Source organism: Neoarius graeffei, chromosome 11 (genome assembly GCF_027579695.1).
Source record: "Neoarius graeffei isolate fNeoGra1 chromosome 11, fNeoGra1.pri, whole genome shotgun sequence".
Lineage (NCBI taxonomy): Eukaryota > Metazoa > Chordata > Actinopteri > Siluriformes > Ariidae > Neoarius > Neoarius graeffei.
Window position 1 is genome coordinate 15,350,811 of NC_083579.1, and position 20,974 is coordinate 15,371,784.

A 20,974-nucleotide genomic window follows, 5' to 3' on the forward strand; every position below is an offset into this window, starting at 1 on the left:
TTTCGTAGTTACTATGACCTATTACACATACAACTATGATGCTACCACAGCTACTGCAGTACTATGGATAAACCACAGTAATGCTATGGTTGGTTCATAGTACTTAGAATCACCATGAAATACCCATGGTTACTACCATGGATGAACCATAGTAATACTATGGTTGGTTCATAGTACTTATACCGCTTTTCCACTACCAACGCGGCTGAGTCGGGCTGAGCCGTGCCGTGCTGAGTCGAGCTGAGTGGGGCTGTTGGAGTTGCATTTCGACTACAACCGCGCTGAACCGCGCTGGCTGGAAGTGGGTGGACACATTGGGTGGAGTTAGCGAAAGTGGGTGGACGTCATGTGATGTCGTTAAGCAGCGCAAACAGTGACATCAGTGAGCTTTTAAGCGGTAGTCTCACGACCCGAATAGTAAACAATAAACATGGAGGACATGGAGTCGTTAGTGTTGCTGGTCTTGGTGCTGTGGCTTGTTGTCACCGACAACCCCAACAGATACTGGCAAGAGCGTATAGATGAGGCGAGGCGCATAAGGCTTCAGAAATTCTCGTAATTCGTAATTCTTCTTCTTCCGGGTTTGCGGTGTTTACAGATCCCAGCGTGCTCGCGGGGCGTGTGTGGGCATGTGAGGACACTCCTCCTCACCAATCAGTGCACAGGGGAGTGTCTGCTCACACCCCTAGCCCCACTCGGCTCGGTTTGGCTCGCTTCAGCCCCACTCCAAAACGGTGCGAGTTTTAGGGGCTAAGCAGGGCTGAAGCGAGCTGAGTCGTGCTGTTTTTTGGTAGCCGAAACGCGAGCTGTGTCGGGCTGAAGTGAGCTGAAGCGAGCTGAAGTGAGCTGAAAAAGGGTAGTGGAAAAGGGCCATTAGAATCACCATGAAATACCATAGTAGAACCATGATTACTACTACATAGTAATATCAAATCAAATCAAATCAAGTTTATTTGTACAGCGCTTTTAACAATAAACATTGTCGCAAAGCAGCTTTACAGAATTTGAACGACTTAAAACATGAGCTAATTTTATCCCTAATCTATCCCCAATGAGCAAGCCTGTGGCGACGGTGGCAAGGAAAAACTCCCTCAGACGACATGAGGAAGAAACCTCGAGAGGAACCAGACTCAAAAGGGAACCCATCCTCATTTGGGCAACAACAGACAGCCTGACTATAATATTAACAGTTTTAACAGGTATAACCCTCAACTGTCCTCATGGGGCCGTCCTTCACAGGAGTGGGGCGATAAAACTCCGACCAGACACAGGGCACCAGGATGGATCAAGCAGGTCCGAGGGGCAGAAGAGGCCAGCATCTCAATCCCAGGATCAACATGTAACTCAGAGGGACAGATGGGGGGGGGGGGGGGGGGGGGGGGGGGGAGAGAGAGAGAGAGAAAGAAAACACGTTGTTAGGTATGCCCTAAAAATGACAAGTATTAAATCTGTGTGGTAGGCTCGCAGAGACGAGAGTCCTTACATCAGGCATAACACACAATGGCATGTTAATATGGTAAAAAATATATCATGACCTGCTCTGGCTGGATGCTTGATTGGGTGATGGGAGCACACTCCTCAGCAATGATGAGATGCAGATGGGACCCTTAGGGCTGGCCAAGACAATTCAGTTACATTTCACCGGGTCTGGGACATGCGACAGAATGTCTGACGGCTGATTCCCTGCAGGCTACGATAGCCAGTCGAGGTCCCCACCGTCTCCACCAAAAGATTTCCTGTTGACTCCATGTAACTTAGAGGGACAGATTTGGGGTGGGGGGAGAGAAAGAAAACACAGGTGGTTAGGTATGCCCAATACTAATACTATGGTTGGTTCATAGTACTTAGAATAACCATGAGATACCATGGTAGAATCATGGTTACTACATAAAAACCATGGGAAAACCATAGTAAACCATGGTAGATTTTCGTAAGGGTAAAAAAGAACTGGGTGTCAGCCGGGGAAATTCTTTTTACGGCCTGCGCTTGAAAAATCTGAAAGGCAGAGTAGCTTTAAGGATGAGTGTAGTGAAGCCTGATGTTTACAGCTGTAATAGTTTCTGGTGCAGTTTGGGATCACCACCAGTTTTGAAATTAAACTTATTTATTCCTGTATTAACTGTAATCCTCTTTGTTAGTGTGTGTGTGTGTGTGTTCCACCCGCCTCCCTCCTTTAATCCTGTAGTCCTCGCGCCCCTCAGTCCTCAGTCCACCCTCTGTGGAACACTGTGTCCCGCCGCCGGTTGCCTGGATACCAGCAGCGGCGTCCTCGAGCTGAGAGGGACAAGACCAACGGGTGGAGAGGAGCGGAAGGGGGATGTTCATCATGCACTACTGTCAGATCAGCCGGGGGAGGCGGGACTCCACACCGACACTGATATCAACAGGTGCGCTCGAGCTGAAGTGAAGTCTGCGCCGCGCAAATGTGCGCACGGTGAGCAGAAACGCGCGCTCGAGCTCTTCGAGACGCACCAGATGGCAAACTTCTCCTAATCTGCTTTTGCGCTCACACACCAAGTGCGCGTGCGTGCGTTCAGCGCGTGCACCACGGTAGGAACCCTTTCTTCTCCTTCTTCTTCTCCTTCTTCTTCTTCTTCTTCTTCTAGTCCAGTTTATGTTAATTATTCTAAAATAATAAACATATACTGAGTGTGCATGGAAGTTTGTGGAAAGACATGAAGTCCTGACGCGCGTGAATTTCCCTTGTTTGTATGTATTTGTGTGACGTCATGGACCGAGTGTGATTTAAAGTGTGGAAGAGTTGATTGGGAATGATGAGCTCGCGCTGCACAATTTTAAAGGTGCAATAGGCAATATTGACTTAAGGGTTGTTTTACAATCAGGGTCCGCAAGCTAAAAATCACATTTAGCACTTACTGTCTTCAATATCAAAAGGCTTGACTAAATAAACTTGGTTGTTTATTGTAGCCCTGTGATAGCTCTATTTACCATGCAAAAAAAAAAAAAAATGTGGTGATAAGGTTATTTTTGGTGAATGTATGGCAGTATATGTCATATTTAGCAAAATTACTCGTGTCATTTAGAAAAAGTGCTTTTTTTGACCAGGGATGCACTTAAATCATTATTTATACCATAAAACAAATATTTGGTTCCGTATCATTGGAAACATAGTTAAGTTTTAATGTTGAATGCCAGTAAGTTTTCAGACTCTTTTGATCAAATTAGTATGTAATTGTGTCAAAAAAAATATGTCCTCTCCGAGACAGCTAACTTTTCAATATAAAATAACGTATCTAAAATGATTATTTTCATCCTAAAATGTGGTCAAGATATTGGGACATAAATATTAGAGACAACTAACACAAAGCTTACAGCCTTATATTTAAAAGCACTATGGAAGTAGTGGATTCTGAATTGTCAAAAAAAAAAAAATGTCCTCTCCGAGAATCACTTCATTTGTTTCTCCCATCTTATAGCAGATTACACAAAACTACCATACACATACACTACCGTTCAAAAGTTTGGGGTCACTTTGAAATGTCCTTATTTTTGAATGAAAAGCACTGTTCTTTTCGATGAAGATCACTTTAAACTAATCAGAAATCCACTCTATACATTGCTAATGTGGTAAATGACTATTCTAGCTGCAAATGTCTGGTTTTTGGTGCAATATCTCCATAGGTGTATAGAGGCCCATTTCCAGCAACTCTCACTCCAGTGTTCTAATGGTACAATGTGTTTGCTCATTGCCTCAGAAGGCTAATGGATGATTAGAAAACCCTTGTACAATCATGTTAGCACAGCTGAAAACAGTTGAGCTCTTTAGAGAAGCTATAAAACTGACCTTCCTTTGAGCAGATTGAGTTTCTGGAGCATCACATTTGTGGGGTCGATTAAATGCTCAAAATGGCCAGAAAAATGTCTTGACTATATTTTCTATTCATTTTACAACTTATGGTGGTAAATAAAAGTGTGACTTTTCATGGAAAACACTAAATTGTCTGGGTGACCCCAAACTTTTGAATGGTAGTGTATGTCAAAAAATTACCTGAAATCTGTTCTTTAACTTGTCCTTCACTTAAAAATTGGTACAAGAACCAATTTGAATCAATTTGAATTTTGGACCCATTGTGACACAAACTTTGTACCCTGATTGTAAAACAACCCTTTTCATACTAGAGCCGCGTCTGCAATTATCAACAGTCCATAATTATCGACACCTTTTCAGATTTACCATTAAAAAACAATTTTACAAAGGTGAGTTTCAGTTATTATGGGTTAATTAATCAACCGGAAGACCCGCATCACCCTTTGATCTTGTCGTCTGATGACACAGCTCGTTACCTGAGATGGAATTTTTTTCAACACGATCAGCAATTCGAGGAAAACCCGGACATCATCATCATCATCACAGGTAAGCATAGTGGAAAGATCATGGACATGATCAAAATCACCGATATTTCATGATCTTCTCGTCGAAACCTAGTTTGTTTCTTACGCTTTCATTTGACAGTCGCTATTTTGTATCTGAGGTGTCGATAATAGTGATCATGTTCACCGGTGTCCACTATTATCGACACCCTGTGGAATTAAGTAACATTTACAACTGTTACGGATCGATCTTTGTGTAACATTGTTGAAGTAGATGAAGTACTTTAAAAAAAAATAAAAGTGCTGTGATTTATTTTTTTTTTCTGATTCAGGGGCGTAGCTGGGGGGGAGTCCTGGGGTGCCCGAGACCCCACTTGTTGGACCATAAGTTTCTTCAATAGCCGCATAAGAATATTAGAAAAGCGCCTACTGTAATTTTTCTAATTTTTTTTTTTTTTAAACTAGATTGTCACCTCAGCCTTATTAGGGTTTCTATAACCTTGTATGGACTCCCTGTGGTTTGGGCAAACCCCTAGTTCTGCGCAAGTGCAACACGATCGCACTAGAAAGCATGGTCAAGCTGCATTGGTTGACTAGGGTAAGATGTTGAGCTGCTATCCATACACTGCCGGATAAAGCTGATTTGGCCTAATCATTGTCCAACATCTCAACAGCTCGCAACATGAGATGAAAGAATGATGCAAAGACCGCGTTATTTTCTCAAATGTATTCAATGTATTTTTTCATTTACAAACCTACGGTTATGTACTCAGGCTGCCAGTCAGTGTGTGACCCCCCCCCTTTGAAAAATCCTAGCTACGCCCCTGTGATTCATAACAGAATGGAATGTTTATAGAGTATTTGGAATCCGATTGCGATAAATAGAATTAGACCAGAATTAAATTCCGAGCATATAAAAAATTACATGCTTGAAATATTCAGATTTTTGTATTCCATTCAGAATTTTTTTTTTTTACAGCTTGTTGTAAATATCTACCACATATTACAATATCAGTAGACATTTTATATTTTGGTTCGAGGAATGACATGCAACCTTTGACCTGGATTTTCTTGTGGTTACAATCTCAATCGCCTGTTGACATTTATTGGTAAATGACAAAACTAGAAATTAATACATCAACGACAAATGATTAACAAAATGTGGTCTACGAAAATACTGAGAAAGTGGGTAGAAAGTGGAACAAAAAGATTTTCTGATGCAGGTTAAACATTATCAGTTCATTTGTTTCCAAACATTAGAATTACTTCCTCATTTACGTAAGCACCGACATCGCTATATTTATAAAAAAAGATATTTTGTACTAAAGATAAGTCTATGTAAAACAAATTTTAAGTAAAAAATATGTTTTAACTTAATACCACATACTGATTTTTTTTTTAAATAAATAATCATCTGGGTGTCGATAATTGTGGAACGGTGTCGATAATGGTGGACAAATGGCCCTTTTCCACTACCCTTTTTCAGCTCACTTCAGCTCGCTTCAGCTCACTTCAGCCCAACACGGCTCGCGTTTCGACTACCAAAGAACAGCACGACTCGGCTCGCTTCAGCCCTGCTTAGCCCCTAAAACTCGCACGGTTTTGGAGTGGGGCTGAAGCGAGCCAAACCGAGCCGAGTGAGGCTGGGGGCGTGAGCAGACACTCCCCTGTGCACTGATTGGTGAGGAGGAGTGTCCTCACATGCCCACACACGCCCCGCGAGCACGCTGGGATCTGTAAACACCGTAAACCCGGAAGAAGAAGAATTACGAATTACGAGAATTTCTGAAGCCTTATGCGCCTCGCCTCATCTATACGCTCTTGCCAGTATCTGTTGGCGTTGTCGGTGACAACAAGCCACAGCACCAAGACCAGCAACACTAACGACTCCATGTCCTCCATGTTTATTGTTTACTATTCGGGTCGTGAGACTACCGCTTAAAAGATCACTGATGTCACTGTTTGCGCTGCTTAACGACATCACGTGACGTCCACCCACTTTCGCTAACTCCACCCAATGTGTCCACCCACTTCCAGCCAGCACGGTTCAGCGCGGTTGTAGTCGAAATGCAACTCCAACAGCCCCACTCAGCTCGACTCAGCCCAACTCAGCACGGCACGGCTCAGCCCGACTCAGCCGCGTTGGTAGTGGAAAAGCGGCAAAAGGTGTCGATAACTGTGCAACATTGTCACGTGATCTGATACGCTAAGTAATCAGGAATCAACTTTTTTTTTCAGTGGAAGTTTGAGTAATTATTCATGCACAATTTATGTACTGAAAGTCTTTTCTACTTTTGTAACGGCCAAAAGATCGTTAAGGTTTCGATAATCGTAGTACAAATCATGCAGACAGTTATGTAGGAATGGGTTTTTTTTTGTTTATTTTTTGTTTTTTTATGCCATTATCTCAGAACAAGTGTATTATAGAGCTGAATAAAACAAAAACCCAGTTTGGCAACCTGGTTCCGGTCCAGAATGTTTGTTTATATTTGGATTGGCTTCTTGTCAGCCATTTTATAGCCACGCCCCCAACACCTCTTCACATCCTCGTAAATCTTTAAGAGGAGAAGTTTCATGTTTATTATAGAGTTATAACTTGTTGAATATCTGAATTCGGGTGAGGGATGGCGACGTCATAAGAGAGAGTCCTTGCTAACGCTAACTCTAGTTGACCCACTAAAAATTCTGGGGGCGGGGCTTTGTGGAAATGTGGAGTGGGCTCAATGATTTGTTTAATGCACCTTTAAAACAGAGTATTTGGCACAAGAAGTTGGTTTAATTATACACGTTTTATTCAAATGTAAGGGCTATTTTTTTAATCTGACCACCTGTACGGAATTTCACTAAGGCATTTCTTCACTGTGAATTTTATCACATGCTTCTGGCCTGGTTTCTGAAACGTGATAGTCTGTTTTGAAAAGATACTCATCCGATTTCTCTGATTTGCTCTGTAGGTCTTCCAGAGCGACTGTAGCCGGCCCAAATCCTGGCTATCATATGAGGGCTTTGGCTTCCTTTTTGACGTTGTGCAATTAAGCTCGTACCTTACCTTTCTCAAGGAAAAAAAAAGGAAGAAAATGTCATTTCAAGCATGACCATTCATTATTTATTTAACACTGAGACACTTTTCACTGCCAAGCATGGTTTGGTTCCTTAGTCACAAAGGGACAATGTTATTCCTGTACACCCTGGGTCTTATCGCTGCCCTCAGCCTCGTGGCAGCTCAGGGCTCCTTCCCCAGGCTGGAGAATATCGCAGCCTATAAATCCGTTAGTGTGGCACCAAGTGACGCAACATGCGGCATTCCAGAGCGCAGCACCTTCTGCCAGGTCGCCCGCACTCAGGATGACCTCCTCACCTGCGCCCAGCACTTCTGCGTCCAGGAGTGCCCGTATCGCTCATTCACACCGCACCATACCAACCTACTTGACTGGCATATGGACACATGCCTGACAGGTGAGAGCCAGGATTTGCGCCCGGGCTCAGGGACCGGATCTGTTAGCTTCGTGTTTCGAAACCAGAGTGCCTGCTTGGCTTCTCACTCGGCTCCAAACCTGGGACAAGCAGGATCATTTACCGTAACAGTTTGGCTGAAACTTGAAGAAGCCTCTGTAATGTAAGTAGACCCGTTGCTAGTCCTTTCACCTAAGCACCTAACATTTTCAACACAAAGCATTTGCTGTCACTTTAGAACGAATATCTCAGCTAATAGCTCAGATCGGTTTCTCTTCACTGACTCTTTGAACTTATGATGTCAGGAGAGGTTCTGAATTTGAACCAAATCCGTAGGAGCTTAGCCATTTGTTTTCAAGCAGGATAGCCTTTTTTTTTATTATTATTTTTTCCTCCATGTCCTTTCCTGTGTGCCAAAAGCTAGAAACTGATAAACCTGAAAATATCAGCAAGTCCTCCAAGGTTGTGGAACGGTATTATATGTGCACCTGAAAACAATAGACCACATGCTGGTGCTTATAAGTCACTGTGTGAGGAGTTGGTTTAAATTTAATTCGTAATATGCCGTCTTTGTCTTGTTATGTCGGGAGGGAAAAAGCTCCTCATTCCTTCCCCCCCATACACACACGTACACCGCCCCAAACAAGACCAGCTGTGGCCAGTTTTAGATCAATGAAACGAAATTGCTGCAGTGTTTTCTGAGCTCTGGCAAGAGGGGAAAAAAAAGGAGTATCATCTCAAAGGCCACTTTGTTTTTTCACGGCCTAGAAAATGATCTAGTTGAAAGTGAGTGATAGGATGAAAGGACGGAGAGAGAGAGACTCATGAAGAACCGCTACTGCTTGGACATTTTAGATCAAGTGTAGAGGATGAAAAGGGAGACAAGTCACAGGCGTGCGGTATCGAAAAAAATAAATAATTGAGTCGGTTCAACTGGTGCAAGAGCGCCTAGAATTCTCACCCTGAAGTGGCAGTGGCTGTGACAACAAGCGTACGTGTTGATTAATTCTTCTCTTAGTGAATTAATGGGACTCTGTTTAATATCAACTGGAGCAGTCTCTCCTCAGTAATGTGACATAAAAATATGCAGCAAGGCGACTTGCTTTAGAAGTGCTCGCTTTAGTGAATGCTAAAGTGCTGGCATTTCCCCAGCGGAGAAGCTCGGCCTAATTGCAAGTAGAGCATGTAGGAAAATGTGGCTTGCAGGTGAGGTGGCTGGCGCTCGAGGGCCAGACCCGACTCGAACGCAAACATGTTGCGTTATGATTTATTGGATGTGGTGGCCGTGTTCGTAAACGCTCCTGTTTCCCCCATAAAATGGCCGTAATGGGATTTCATTTGACAGGAAATGAGAAGATTTTCAAGTAACAAGAAAAGGCAAATGGAAAGTATTGATATTAGATGCATAAATGTCACAGCCATGCCCGTTTCAGACGCAAAGGCATTTCCTAGTAAAACGCTACTGGAGGATTATAACAACAGGTCTTCAAAGCTCTATTGATTGTTTACTCATGCTCAGTGCAACTTCTTTATGTCAGGTACCGAACAAAGCATCAGCTGTGGGCCTTAGGTCGCCGTATCACATTCATTCTCACCAGACAGTAAGGATTTCAACTTATTGTTATCATCAGGTTGCTCCATCAAGGGAAAGTGAATCTATCTGGGTGCTAAATTTGGCTTTTCAGAACAACTGAGCTTTCGTCACGGACCTGAAAGTTGACACTGTCTTCATAACACAAAAGCCTCATTATTTAATCATGGAAAGCCCGTCATTTAAAAACATTTCATAACTCCATTAATCTACCTCAACCTGTCTTTTGTATCAAATGTAATTTTATAAAATAAGGTGCGAAATCTTCAGGAGATTGATGAGATTATATCATCTTAAACAAGTCCATTCGTCAGATATTCATCACACGCTTCAAAAAGCAGGTGGAGATTTCGTAGGTGAAGGCGAAAGAAGGCTTGCTTGAAATTCTTGAAGACGTTTTGCCTCTCATCCGAAAGACTTCTTCAGTTCTGTCTAGTGCGGCGTTCCAGGTATTTATCCTCTAGTGGACCCAAAGCAACCCTAAGGAGACTCGTTGAAGTCACATGGGTTGTTGACCCTCTCAGGCCCTGTCCACACGGCAACGGATTCAGGTGAATCCGATACAATTGTTTATCGTTTAGGCCTGGCGTCCACACGGCACCGGCGTTTTGGGTGCCCCAAAACGCAGTCTTTTGAGAACGGGTTCCAGAGTGGAAAGATCTGGCAACGGCGCCGTTGCGAAGTCGTCTGGATGAGTAGAACGGATTTGTTTACGATGACGTCACAACCACATGTGCTTCACGCCGGGTAGAAGTGTAACGAACTCGATGCGAGTTGTCAACAAATCCTATAACTTGGTTCATGAAACGCGCTTACAAAATATTTTCACTGTGAATATTTATTGTGTAATGGTGCAAAGTGAGAAAGAGAGAGAGAGAGAGAGAGAGAGAGAGAGAGAGAGAATAGCCCTTAGGCAGAGTCAATCCTGCCAGCAAAAATAGGGAAAAAAAGGAGCGATCTCACCTCTTCAGATGTTGGTTTAAGTCCTACAATACATTCCTCAAAAAGGGCGTAGAAGAACAAATTAATCCATCAACGTATAGCATTCAATTTATTCCGGACCATTAAAGACGCTGCCTTCCGCGTAGAATCATACGTCATCCTCGCCGCCATATTGGATAGGTCAAAGCGTAGAATAAAGATGCCTCATTCATGTGCTGCGTTTAACTGTACCAACAGGTTTACCGTCCAAACGAGATCACATGGGATTACCTTTCACAGGTGAGACTGGAAAAATACTTTTCATTGTATTTGGTCATTATAATGTAATTTTACAAACAGATTTTTCTGACTTTGTGGCTAATATGAAGTCTCGCACATAATAGTTTATGCGCATGCGTCCTTACTTCTTCTATTGTTCTGGTGTCTCCGAAGGGACAGTCTTACAGCGCCCCTAGAGGTGTGGCATGTGTATTGCATCGTTTTCAGCAAGCGTTGCGTTGCCATATGGACCTGATATTTTACTGATCGTTGCCCATTTGGACGCGATATTTTTTTTAAATAACATCTCGTTGCCGTTGTCGTGTGGATGTAGCCTGAGGCCCTGTCCACACGGCAACGGATTCAGGTGAATCCGATACGATTGTTTATCGTTTAGGCCTGGCGTCCACACGGCACCGGCGTTTTGGGTGCCCCAAAACGCAATCTTTTGAGAACGGGTTCCAGAGTGGAAAGATCTGGCAACGTTGCCGTTGCGAAGTCGTCTGGATGAGTAGAACGGATTTGTTTACGATGACGTCACAACCACATGACTGTGAGTGCTTCACGCCGGGTAGAAGTGTAACGAACTCGATGCGAGTTGTCAACAAATCCTATAACTTGGTTCATGAAACGCGCTTACAAAATATTTTCACTGTGAATATTTATTGTGTAATGGTGCAAAGTGAGAGAGAGAGAGAAAAAATAGCCCTTAGGGCAGAGTCAATCCCACCAGCAAAAATAGGGAAAAAAAGGAGCGATCTCACCTCTTCAGATGTTGGTTTAAGTTCTACAATACATTCCTCAAAAAGGGCGTAGAAGAACAAATTAATCCATCGACGTGTAGCATTCAATTTATTCCGGACCATTAAAGACGCTGCCTTCCGCGTAGAATCATACGTCATCCTCGCCGCCATATTGGATAGGTCAAAGCAGAGAATAAAGATGCCTCATTCATGTGCTGCGTTTAACTGTACCAACAGGTTTACCGTCCAAACAAGATCACATGGGATTACCTTTCACAGGTGAGACTGGAAAAATACTTTTCATTGTATTTGGTCATTATAATGTAATTTTACGAACAGATTTTTCTGACTTTGTGGCTAATATGAAGTCTCGCGCATAATAGTTTATGCGCATGCGTCCTTACTTCTTCTATTGTTCTGGTGTCTCCGAAGGGACCGTCTTACAGCGCCCCTAGAGGTGTGGCATGTGTATTGCATCGTTTTCAGCAAGGGTTGCGTTGCCATATGGACCTGATATTTTACTGATCGTTGCCCATTTGGACGCGATATTTTTTTTAAATAACATCTCGTTGCCGTTGTCATGTGGATGTAGCCTCAGTCATCCTGTAGGTGTTAGGTTTACTGGAGGCTGGGTGTGAACTGTGTTAGCAGCATAGAGCAATGTACGCCTTTTAGCCAGAGAAGACCGGTGGCTTGAAAGAGGAGTAAAAGAAGCCATTTTCATCAACCTGGAGCAACCATCACTGAACTGGTCTGAGGCTACATCCACATGACAACGGCAACGAAATGTTATTTAAAAATATATCACGTCCAAATGGGCAACGATCAGTAAAATATCAGGTCCATATGGCAACGCAACGCTTGCTGAAAACGATGCAATACACATGCCACACCTCTAGGGGCGCTGTAAGACTGTCCCTTCGGAGACACCAGAACAATAGAAGAAGTAAGGACGCATGCGCATAAACTATTATGCGTGAGACTTCATATTAGCCACAAAGTCAGGAAAATCTGTTCGTAAAATTACATTATAATGACCAAATACAATGAAAAGTATTTTTCCAGTCTCACCTGTGAAAGGTAATCCCATGTGATCTCGTTTGGACGGCAGACCTGTTGGTACAGTTAAACGCAGCTAATCTTTATTCTCCGCTTTGACCTATCCAATATGGCGTCGAGGATGACGTATGATTCTACGCGGAAGGTGGCGTCTTTAATGGTCCGGAATAAATTGAATGCTACACGTTGATGGATTAATTTGTTGTTTCTCACCTGTGAAAGGTAATCCCATATGATCTCGTTTGGACGGTAAACCTGTTGGTACAGTTAAACGCAGCACATGAATCTTTATTCTCCGCTTTGACCTATCCAATATGGCGGCGAGGATGACGTATGATTCTACGCGGAAGGCGGCGTCTTTAATGGTCCGGAATAAATTGAATGCTACACGTTGATGGATTAATTTGTTGTTTCTCACCTGTGAAAGGTAATCCCATATGATCTCGTTTGGACGGTAAACCTGTTGGTACAGTTAAACGCAGCACATGAATCTTTATTCTCCGCTTTGACCTATCCAATATGGCGGCGAGGATGACGTATGATTCTACGCGGAAGGCGGCGGCTTTAATGGTCCGGAATAAATTGAATGCTACACGTTGATGGATTAATTTGTTGTTTCTCACCTGTGAAAGGTAATCCCATATGATCTCGTTTGGACGGTAAACCTGTTGGTACAGTTAAACGCAGCACATGAATCTTTATTCTCCGCTTTGACCTATCCAATATGGCGGCGAGGATGACGTATGATTCTACGCGGAAGGCGGCGGCTTTAATGGTCCGGAATAAATTGAATGCTACACGTTGATGGATTAATTTGTTCTTCTACGCCCTTTTTGAGGAATGTATTGTAGGACTTAAACCCACATCTGAAGAGGTGAGATCGCTCCTTTTTTTCCCTATTTTTGCTGGCGGGATTGACTCTGCCCTAAGGGCAGAGTCTCTCTCTCTCTCTCTCTCTCTCTCTCTCTCTCACTTTGCACCATTACACAATAAATATTCACAGTGAAAATATTTTGTAAGTGCGTTTCATGAACCAAGTTATAGGATTTGTTGACAACTCGCATCGAGTTCATTACACTTCTACCCGGCGTAAAGCACTCACAGTCATGTGGTTGTGACGTCATCATAAACAAATCCGTTCTACTCATCCAGACGACTTCACAACGGCAACTTTGCCAGATCTTTCCACTCTGGAACCCGTTCTCAAAAAGATTGCATTTTGGGCACCCAAAACGCCGGTGCCGTGTGTACGCCAGGCCTAAATGATAAGCAATTGTATCGGAGTCACCTGAATCCGTTGCCGTGTGGACAGGGCCTGAGACACCACTTATCAGCCACCTACAATGCAGTCCTTGGCACATGTCCCAGAAAACTGAATACACATCCACACCAAGACTCAGCTGACTTCAATGACTCACATGATGGCAGAGAGAGCCAACGACCCACAGATCACCCTAACAACCCTCTAGGCTGCTAACACCGTTCATGCCTGGCCTCCAATGACCTACAGGATGACTCAACGACCCATGTGACCTCAACGACTCTCCTGAGGGTTACTTTTGGTCCACTAGAGGATAAATACCTGGAACTCCGCACAAGTCAGACAGAACTGAAGAAGCCTTTTGGATGAGAGGCGAAACATCTTCAAGAATTTCAAGCAAGTCCAGTTGCCTTCTTTAGCAACTACGGTTTACTTGGATGACTGAGAACCTTCACAGACAGGTGGAGATTTGTTCAAGCAATGTATCACAACACACGGATTAGGAACCATTAATTGGTTCCTTTAATGATTTATTCCAAATGCTCATCTTCTGCATGGACAGGACTGTGTTTGAGAAGAGGAGCATGGACCGGCTGGTGTTTCGACTGACTGTTTCAGAAATGGATGTCCAGTTCCACTACAGCGTTCAGAGTGGCCAAAACTTCTCCATCACCATAAGCACTGCAGGCCGCATCAGAAAAAAACAGTGGACACACATGGCCTTACAGGTAGGACGCATGTTTATACGGTGCTGTTTCCACTGACTGGTTGCCAGGTCATGAAACTTATCCAAGAGAGTGATGACAAATTTCTGACTTCACCACCATATACTGAGGAATATCACACTGTTTGTGGCAGAGCTGATGAATCGTTTTTGGCACAGGTCCGAAAGCTATCAAATGCCATAATCTGCTCGATCAGACCTCATCTACAAGGTGGCTGTTGTGGGCACTAATCCTCGTCCATCCATATTCTCGGTAATTAGCCGGCAGAAGATATTGATATTAATATCGCATCAGAAAACCCGCAGCAGGTTCACGCTGAACTCATGTCACAACAGATTTCCGACCCGGATAAGATGCATGAATGGAAGGCGTTAATTACAGGGGTAAACATCTGTTTTCTCACAGCTGCGGGGGCATAGAGGGCAGGGAACGAGAGTGCAGCCTTCCTCCATGCCCTTCCCTGCATAAATATTACTGCGACCCAACAGATCACTTTATAACCCAGTTCATGGGGATCTGCTCTAAACAGCCATGTTAAAAATGCCTCAGCGTGGGTCTCGCGATAATTTTAATTTTTTTTTTTTCCGGGTGAAGGCAATTTCCTTTGATTTTATTCTGATGCAATTCCAGGTCATTGGTGGTGAAGAAACGATTGATATGCACTGTGATGTTTCTTAATCAGCTTCAGAAACCTTTTTATGCCTCTTGCATTTCTTTGCATAGACAGGCCCATGAGTCTTCAAGCCCTCGCGCTGTTCGGCATTGTACGTGAGTGGCAGTATCTATGTGTTGGTAAATGAAAGGGGAGAAAAGGGATGGGAGAGATTGGGACATCATCAGCATTGTGAGCGAACAGAGAGGTCTGTCTGCAGAGAGTATTATCTTTCAATAGCAGTGATTATTGTGGCTTTAAATTGCAGTCGTTCCGATTATGAATAGCAGGTTGACTTCTGGGACCGAAAACATTATTATGATAATAAGATCCTACCCACAATTCATAGGTAATAAGTTCCCCGCTGAGTGTCAGCCAGGGTGGGTGTCTTGGGCTCTTAGATCTATCGAGCTGCCCAACTGGACTTTCATCTGCAGTCTAACTAGTACCTGACATGGAGAAAATGGGCCGATCTTCAGCCATGGTGCCTTATGTGCTGTCAGAATGAGACCACAATTCCGGATTGACACTTTGTACCGAATTACTGCTGTGCTGAAACCTATGTCTTGACTGTAGCTTCAACAAAATCACACGTAAGCTTTCTTTTATTTTGAATGGATAATGTACTAGATAGAGATCAGCAGTCTGTTTTGACCGTCTGCACCAATGATAAGCTCAGATTCCTGTTCTTGGCTGACAGAAGTGAACTGTTGTAGCCCATGCACTTCAAGGTTCGATGCTTTGTGCATGCTGAGATGCTTTTCTGCTCATCACAGATGTACAGAGTGATGATACTGATAGCTAGTTTGAACTAGGCTGGCCATTTTCATCGGATCTCTCGTTAACAAGGTGAGAAAACTCTACAGACTCGTGTGTGTGTGTGTGTGTGTGTGTGTGTGTGTGTGTGTGTGTGTGAAAATCCCAGGAGAATATTTCTTCCCAGTTTCTGAAAAAACTTAAACCAGTCCATCTGGCACCAACAACCATGCCACAGAGATCAGTTGTCCTTCATGCTGATGTTTTATGTGAACATTAACTGAAGCTCTTGTCCTGTATCTGCGTAATTTTTTGCATTGAGCTGCCATGACATGATTGGCTGATGAGATAACTATATGATTGTGCAGCTGTACAGATGTTTATATCCTCATAAAGTGGAAGATCATTGTACAAACAAAAGGATTATTTTTATAACGTGTGGCTTTCCTGAACAAAAATACTGTCGTATCTGTAGCATTACTCTTTCTTGCGGTAAGGAAGAGAAATTAAAAAAGAGCAAATTGTTCATCTCAGATTAAAATAACTTTATTAATTCTTCATTAAATAATTTGACTGATTTATCACTAAATGACATCACCTATTAATGTAGGTCTTAAAGCTAGACAGCCTTTTAGATTTTTCAAGTGTAGCTCATGAAAAGAATGTTCCGTGACACCCAATTATTTTTTTAAGTGGACCAAAAGCTACTGAATTCAAATCACAGACTTCCAATTTTATTAGCTTTTTTTAAACACAAAAATTAATGAATTTAGGGCCATGTGGTCCTAAATTCTCCGCTATTTTCTCCCGCTTCATCATGACCCAATTGAAGAGACTACGTCATGCATCACGTGGTGGGCTTTCCCCGTTCACGCAAGGCATTGTGGGATACAAATTTAAACAGGAGAGAAAATGGAGGATGCGAATGAAACATGAAAGACTGACTACAGTAACGGAAAGCGAGAAGAAAAGACGTTATGTTATATACGAAGGAAAGGAAGCGCAGGACCAAACTAATAAATATCGGTGGTCAGCGAGCACCTCGGTGTGATCAGCTGTTCGTTTAGTGACAGAATGATGGAACTGTCAGTGCATGGTCAAAGATAAACCTGTAGATGGCAGTAATGCAACACTGTGGATGCCAGTTGCCGTAAAACCCAAAAGAAGAAGAAAAAGAAGAAGGTAAACCTGCGCATGCGCACACACATGGACTTCTTCTGTCTGCTTGACTGCACGAAGCGAGCAATTTCATGCACATTATTTGCTTTAATCCCTTCAAATTAAATAACTTCCCAGTCACAGAATGGCCTGATATTTTTTTGAGATATTACAGAAATAAACATATATCACAATGACCAAATGTCAGAGGGAACTAAATTTCACCGATTTTATGAAATCGAAAGGCCGTCTAGCTTTAATGTTTCAGTGTGATATCAATAAAATAGAATGTGTTGATTTGTAAATCATGGAAATCCTGTGTTTCGTTGAAAATAGTACAAAGACAACAAATCATGTTGAAACTGAGAAATTTTATTCTTGTTTGGAAAACATATGCTCATTTTGATTTTGGTGCCACACTGTAAAAAAGAATAGTTGAGAATACTTGAAATTTCAAGGCAACAGTCTGCATTAATAATTTTATGTTTTGCCAACGATGTGCCCATGATAATCCAAACTATGATAACACTGTTATCTTTATTAAGAATTCTTAATTAAGTCAATTTTCAATTCCTCATTCTGCCAACATAGATTTCTCTTTTTGCTGAACAGTGGCATTCACAGTAGTACAAAAAGGCAATTGAGGTTATCACAATTTTTGGGGGGGCTTTTTTCACCTTTATTTGGATAGGACAGTGTAGAGACAGGAAATGAGCAGGAGAGAGAGATCAGGAAATGACCTCAGGTCAGAATCAAACCCAGGCCCCCGGATTTATGGTATGGCGCCTTATCCACCTGAGCCACGACAACATGAGCTTCAACCGGAGAGAGAACCACATTGCCCAGCCCTTGCATTTGGGAGAGGAAACCACGTGTCTTGGTCATTCAGAGCATGCGCTGAATAAACACCTGTGACAATTATGTATTTTCAATTCAGATTATTCACTATTGTATATTTACACATCATTGAGGTGCACCCTATCAGTTTGATGTGGATTTTTCTTGATGTGGATAATTCTAAAAAATAGAATTATGCTTTGTTCAAGTAATTCCATATTCACAATTGAATGGACAAGAAAATATGAATAATTATTAACGAACAGAAAAATCCACATCAAACTGATAGGGTGCACCTCAATGATGTGTAAATATGCAATAGTGAATAATCTGAATTGAAAATACATAATTGCCACAGGTGTTTATTCAGCACATGCTCTTAATCACCAAGACACGGGGTTTCCTCTCCCAAATGCAAGGGCTGGGCAATGTAGTTCTCTCTCCGGTTGAAGATCATGTTGTCGTGGCTCAGGTGGATAAGGTGCCATACCATAAGTCCGGGGACCCGGGTTCGATTCCGACCTGAGGTCATTTCCCGATCTCTCTCTCGCTCATTTCCTGTCTCTACACTGTCCTATCCAAATAAAGGTAAAAAAAGCCCCCCCCAAAAATTGTGAGAACCTCAATTGCCTTTTTGTACTACTGTGAATGCCACTGTTCAGCAAAAAGAGAAATCCATGTTGGCAGAATGAGGAATTGAAAATTGACTTAATTAAGAATTCTTAATAAAGATAACAGTGTTATCATAGTTTGGATTATCATGGGCATACATCGTTGGCAAAACATAAAATTCTTAATGCAGACTGTTGCCTTGAAATTTCAAGTATTCTCGACTATTCTTTTTTTACAGTGCAGGAACACGTTTCAGAAAAGTTGGGACAGGGGCATGTTGACCACTGTGTTGCATCACCTCTACTTTTAACAACACTCTATAAACGTTTGGGAACCGAGCAGACCGAGGACAAGACAAAAATAGTAGCAATCATTAAATTAAATCATTGTTGCATTGCAAAATTGGATTATCTGCCTTCACTGGCGCTGCGAGCTTTTAAAGGGGAACTGAAAGCAATTTTTTTTATTATCAAAATCCTATTTATCTCATATTATTAAATATAGGAATGTATTTTTGATAGCTATTTTGTCGCTGCTATAGCAAGTTATGAGTGTTTGAAATATGCTATGTAATATATCAGTCCAGGGCGGCACGGTGGTGTAGTGGTTAGCGCTGTCGCCTCACAGCAAGAAGGTCCGGGTTCGAGCCCCGTGGCTGGCGAGGGCCTTTCTGTGCGGAGTTTGCATGTTCTCCCCGTGTCCGTGTGGGCTTCCTCCGGGTGCTCCGGTTTCCCCCACAGTCCAAAGACATGCAGGTTAGGTTAACTGGTCACTCTAAATTGACCGTAGGTGTGAATGGTTGTCTGTGTCTATGTGTCAGCCCTGTGATGACCTGGCGACTTGTCCAGGGTGTACCCCGCCTTTCGCCCGTAGTCAGCTGAGATAGGCTCCAGCTTGCCTGCGACCCTGTAGAACAGGATAAAGCGGCTAGAGATAATGAGATGAGAATATATCAGTCCATATGTCAGAGCAATGGCCGTAAACAAGATTCGTTGAGACCTGTGCGAGACATCGTAGGACGGAAGTAAAACGTACAGCGGAAATCAAAGTGACCGTTTGCCAACGTTGTCAGAAGTCGCGCGCGCCCTCTTTCGAATGCTGATGTAATCAAGCCGGAAGTTTTGTTTGTTTGATAGCAATCAGGAAAGTTTGAGAAAAGTAGGCAGTAATCGTCATTTAAACTCGTTTTTGTGCAATATTTCGTTTGGAAAACATTTTTCAAAATGGCAGCACTGACACCTGGCTGACACTTCTTCACGTTTCGAAGTCTTGCACAAGTCTCATGAAGATCGCATGGCTAATCAATGCCTGCCATGGACCAAACAAACTAAATTCAACATGGCTAAAAACCGAAAAGGCCGATAAGTATACAACCCCGATTCCAAAAAAGTTGGGACAAAGTACAAATTGTAAATAAAAATGGAATGCAATAATTTACAAATCTCAAAAACTGATATTGTATTCACAATAGAACATAGACAACATATCAAATGTCGAAAGTGAGCCATTTTGAAATTTCATGCCAAATATTGGCTCATTTGAAATTTCATGACAGCAACACATCTCAAAAAAGTTGGGACAGGGGCAATAAGAGGCTGGAAAAGTTAAAGGTACAAAAAAGGAACAGCTGGAGGACCAAATTGCAACTCATTAGGTCAACTGGCAATAGGTCATTAACATGACTGGGTATAAAAAGAGCATCTTGCTCCCCTTTTCCACCAAATCAGTTCCAGGGCTGGTTCGGGGCCAGTGCTGGTGCTGGTTCACAACTCGTTCAACTTGCGCGCCAGCTGAGAACCAGTTTGCTTTTCCATAGCTCGCGGTGCTAAGGGGAGACACGTCATTACGTCGCTGTATACATCAGTTACGTTGCTGTATACGTCATTACGTCGCTGTACGGCAGTTACGTCGCTACGTTTGCATAAACCTTGGCACGAATATCGAAGCAAAAACAACGCGGAAGAAGCAGCAGCAACAACAGCAATAATAATAATGGATGACTTCACGTTTGTACAGCTGCTGCTTCTCGTCGCTTAAAAATGGCGATCTTTCTCTGTCTTGTTATTGTTGTTGGTTTTAACAACTCCGTCCCCCCCGCTGATGTAAGCGGTTCTTTCCTCTGGCCCAGCAGAGAGTTGGTGCTAGCCTGGAACTGGTTTTTCTGGCCCCAGAGCCAGTTCTTTGTCAGTGGAAACAGAAAACCCGGTTCCAAACTAAGCACTGGCACCGAACCAGCCCTGGAACTGCTTTGGTGGAAAAGGGGCATTGGAGTGGCAGCGGCTCTCAGAAGTAAAGATGGGAAGAGGATCACCAATCCCCCTAATTCTGCGCCAACAAATAGTGGAGCAATATCAGAAAGGAGTTTGACAGTGTAAAATTGCAAAGAGTTTGAACATATCATCATCATCTACAGTGCATAATATCATCAAAAGATTCAGAGAATCTGGAAGAATCTCTGTGCGTAAGGGTCAAGGCCGAAAAACCATACTGGGTGCCCGTGATCTTCGGGCCCTTAGACAGCACTGCATCACATGCAGGCATGCTTCTGTATTGGAAATCACAAAATGGGCTCAGGAATATTTCCAGAGAACATTA

General features: G+C 42.8%; 1 protein-coding gene across 1 annotated transcript in view; it reads left to right on the forward strand.

The window, feature by feature from the left end:
* The first annotated feature begins 7,472 nt into the window (after positions 1 to 7,472).
* The window catches only part of ush2a (Usher syndrome 2A (autosomal recessive, mild)), a 500,620-nt gene continuing 487,118 nt past the window's right edge, over positions 7,473 to 20,974 (forward strand). The window contains exons 1-2 of the mRNA XM_060934842.1: positions 7,473 to 7,948; positions 14,202 to 14,367. Coding sequence (XP_060790825.1) covers positions 7,473 to 7,948; positions 14,202 to 14,367 — 642 coding nt within the window. The remainder of the gene's footprint in view (positions 7,949 to 14,201; positions 14,368 to 20,974) is intronic.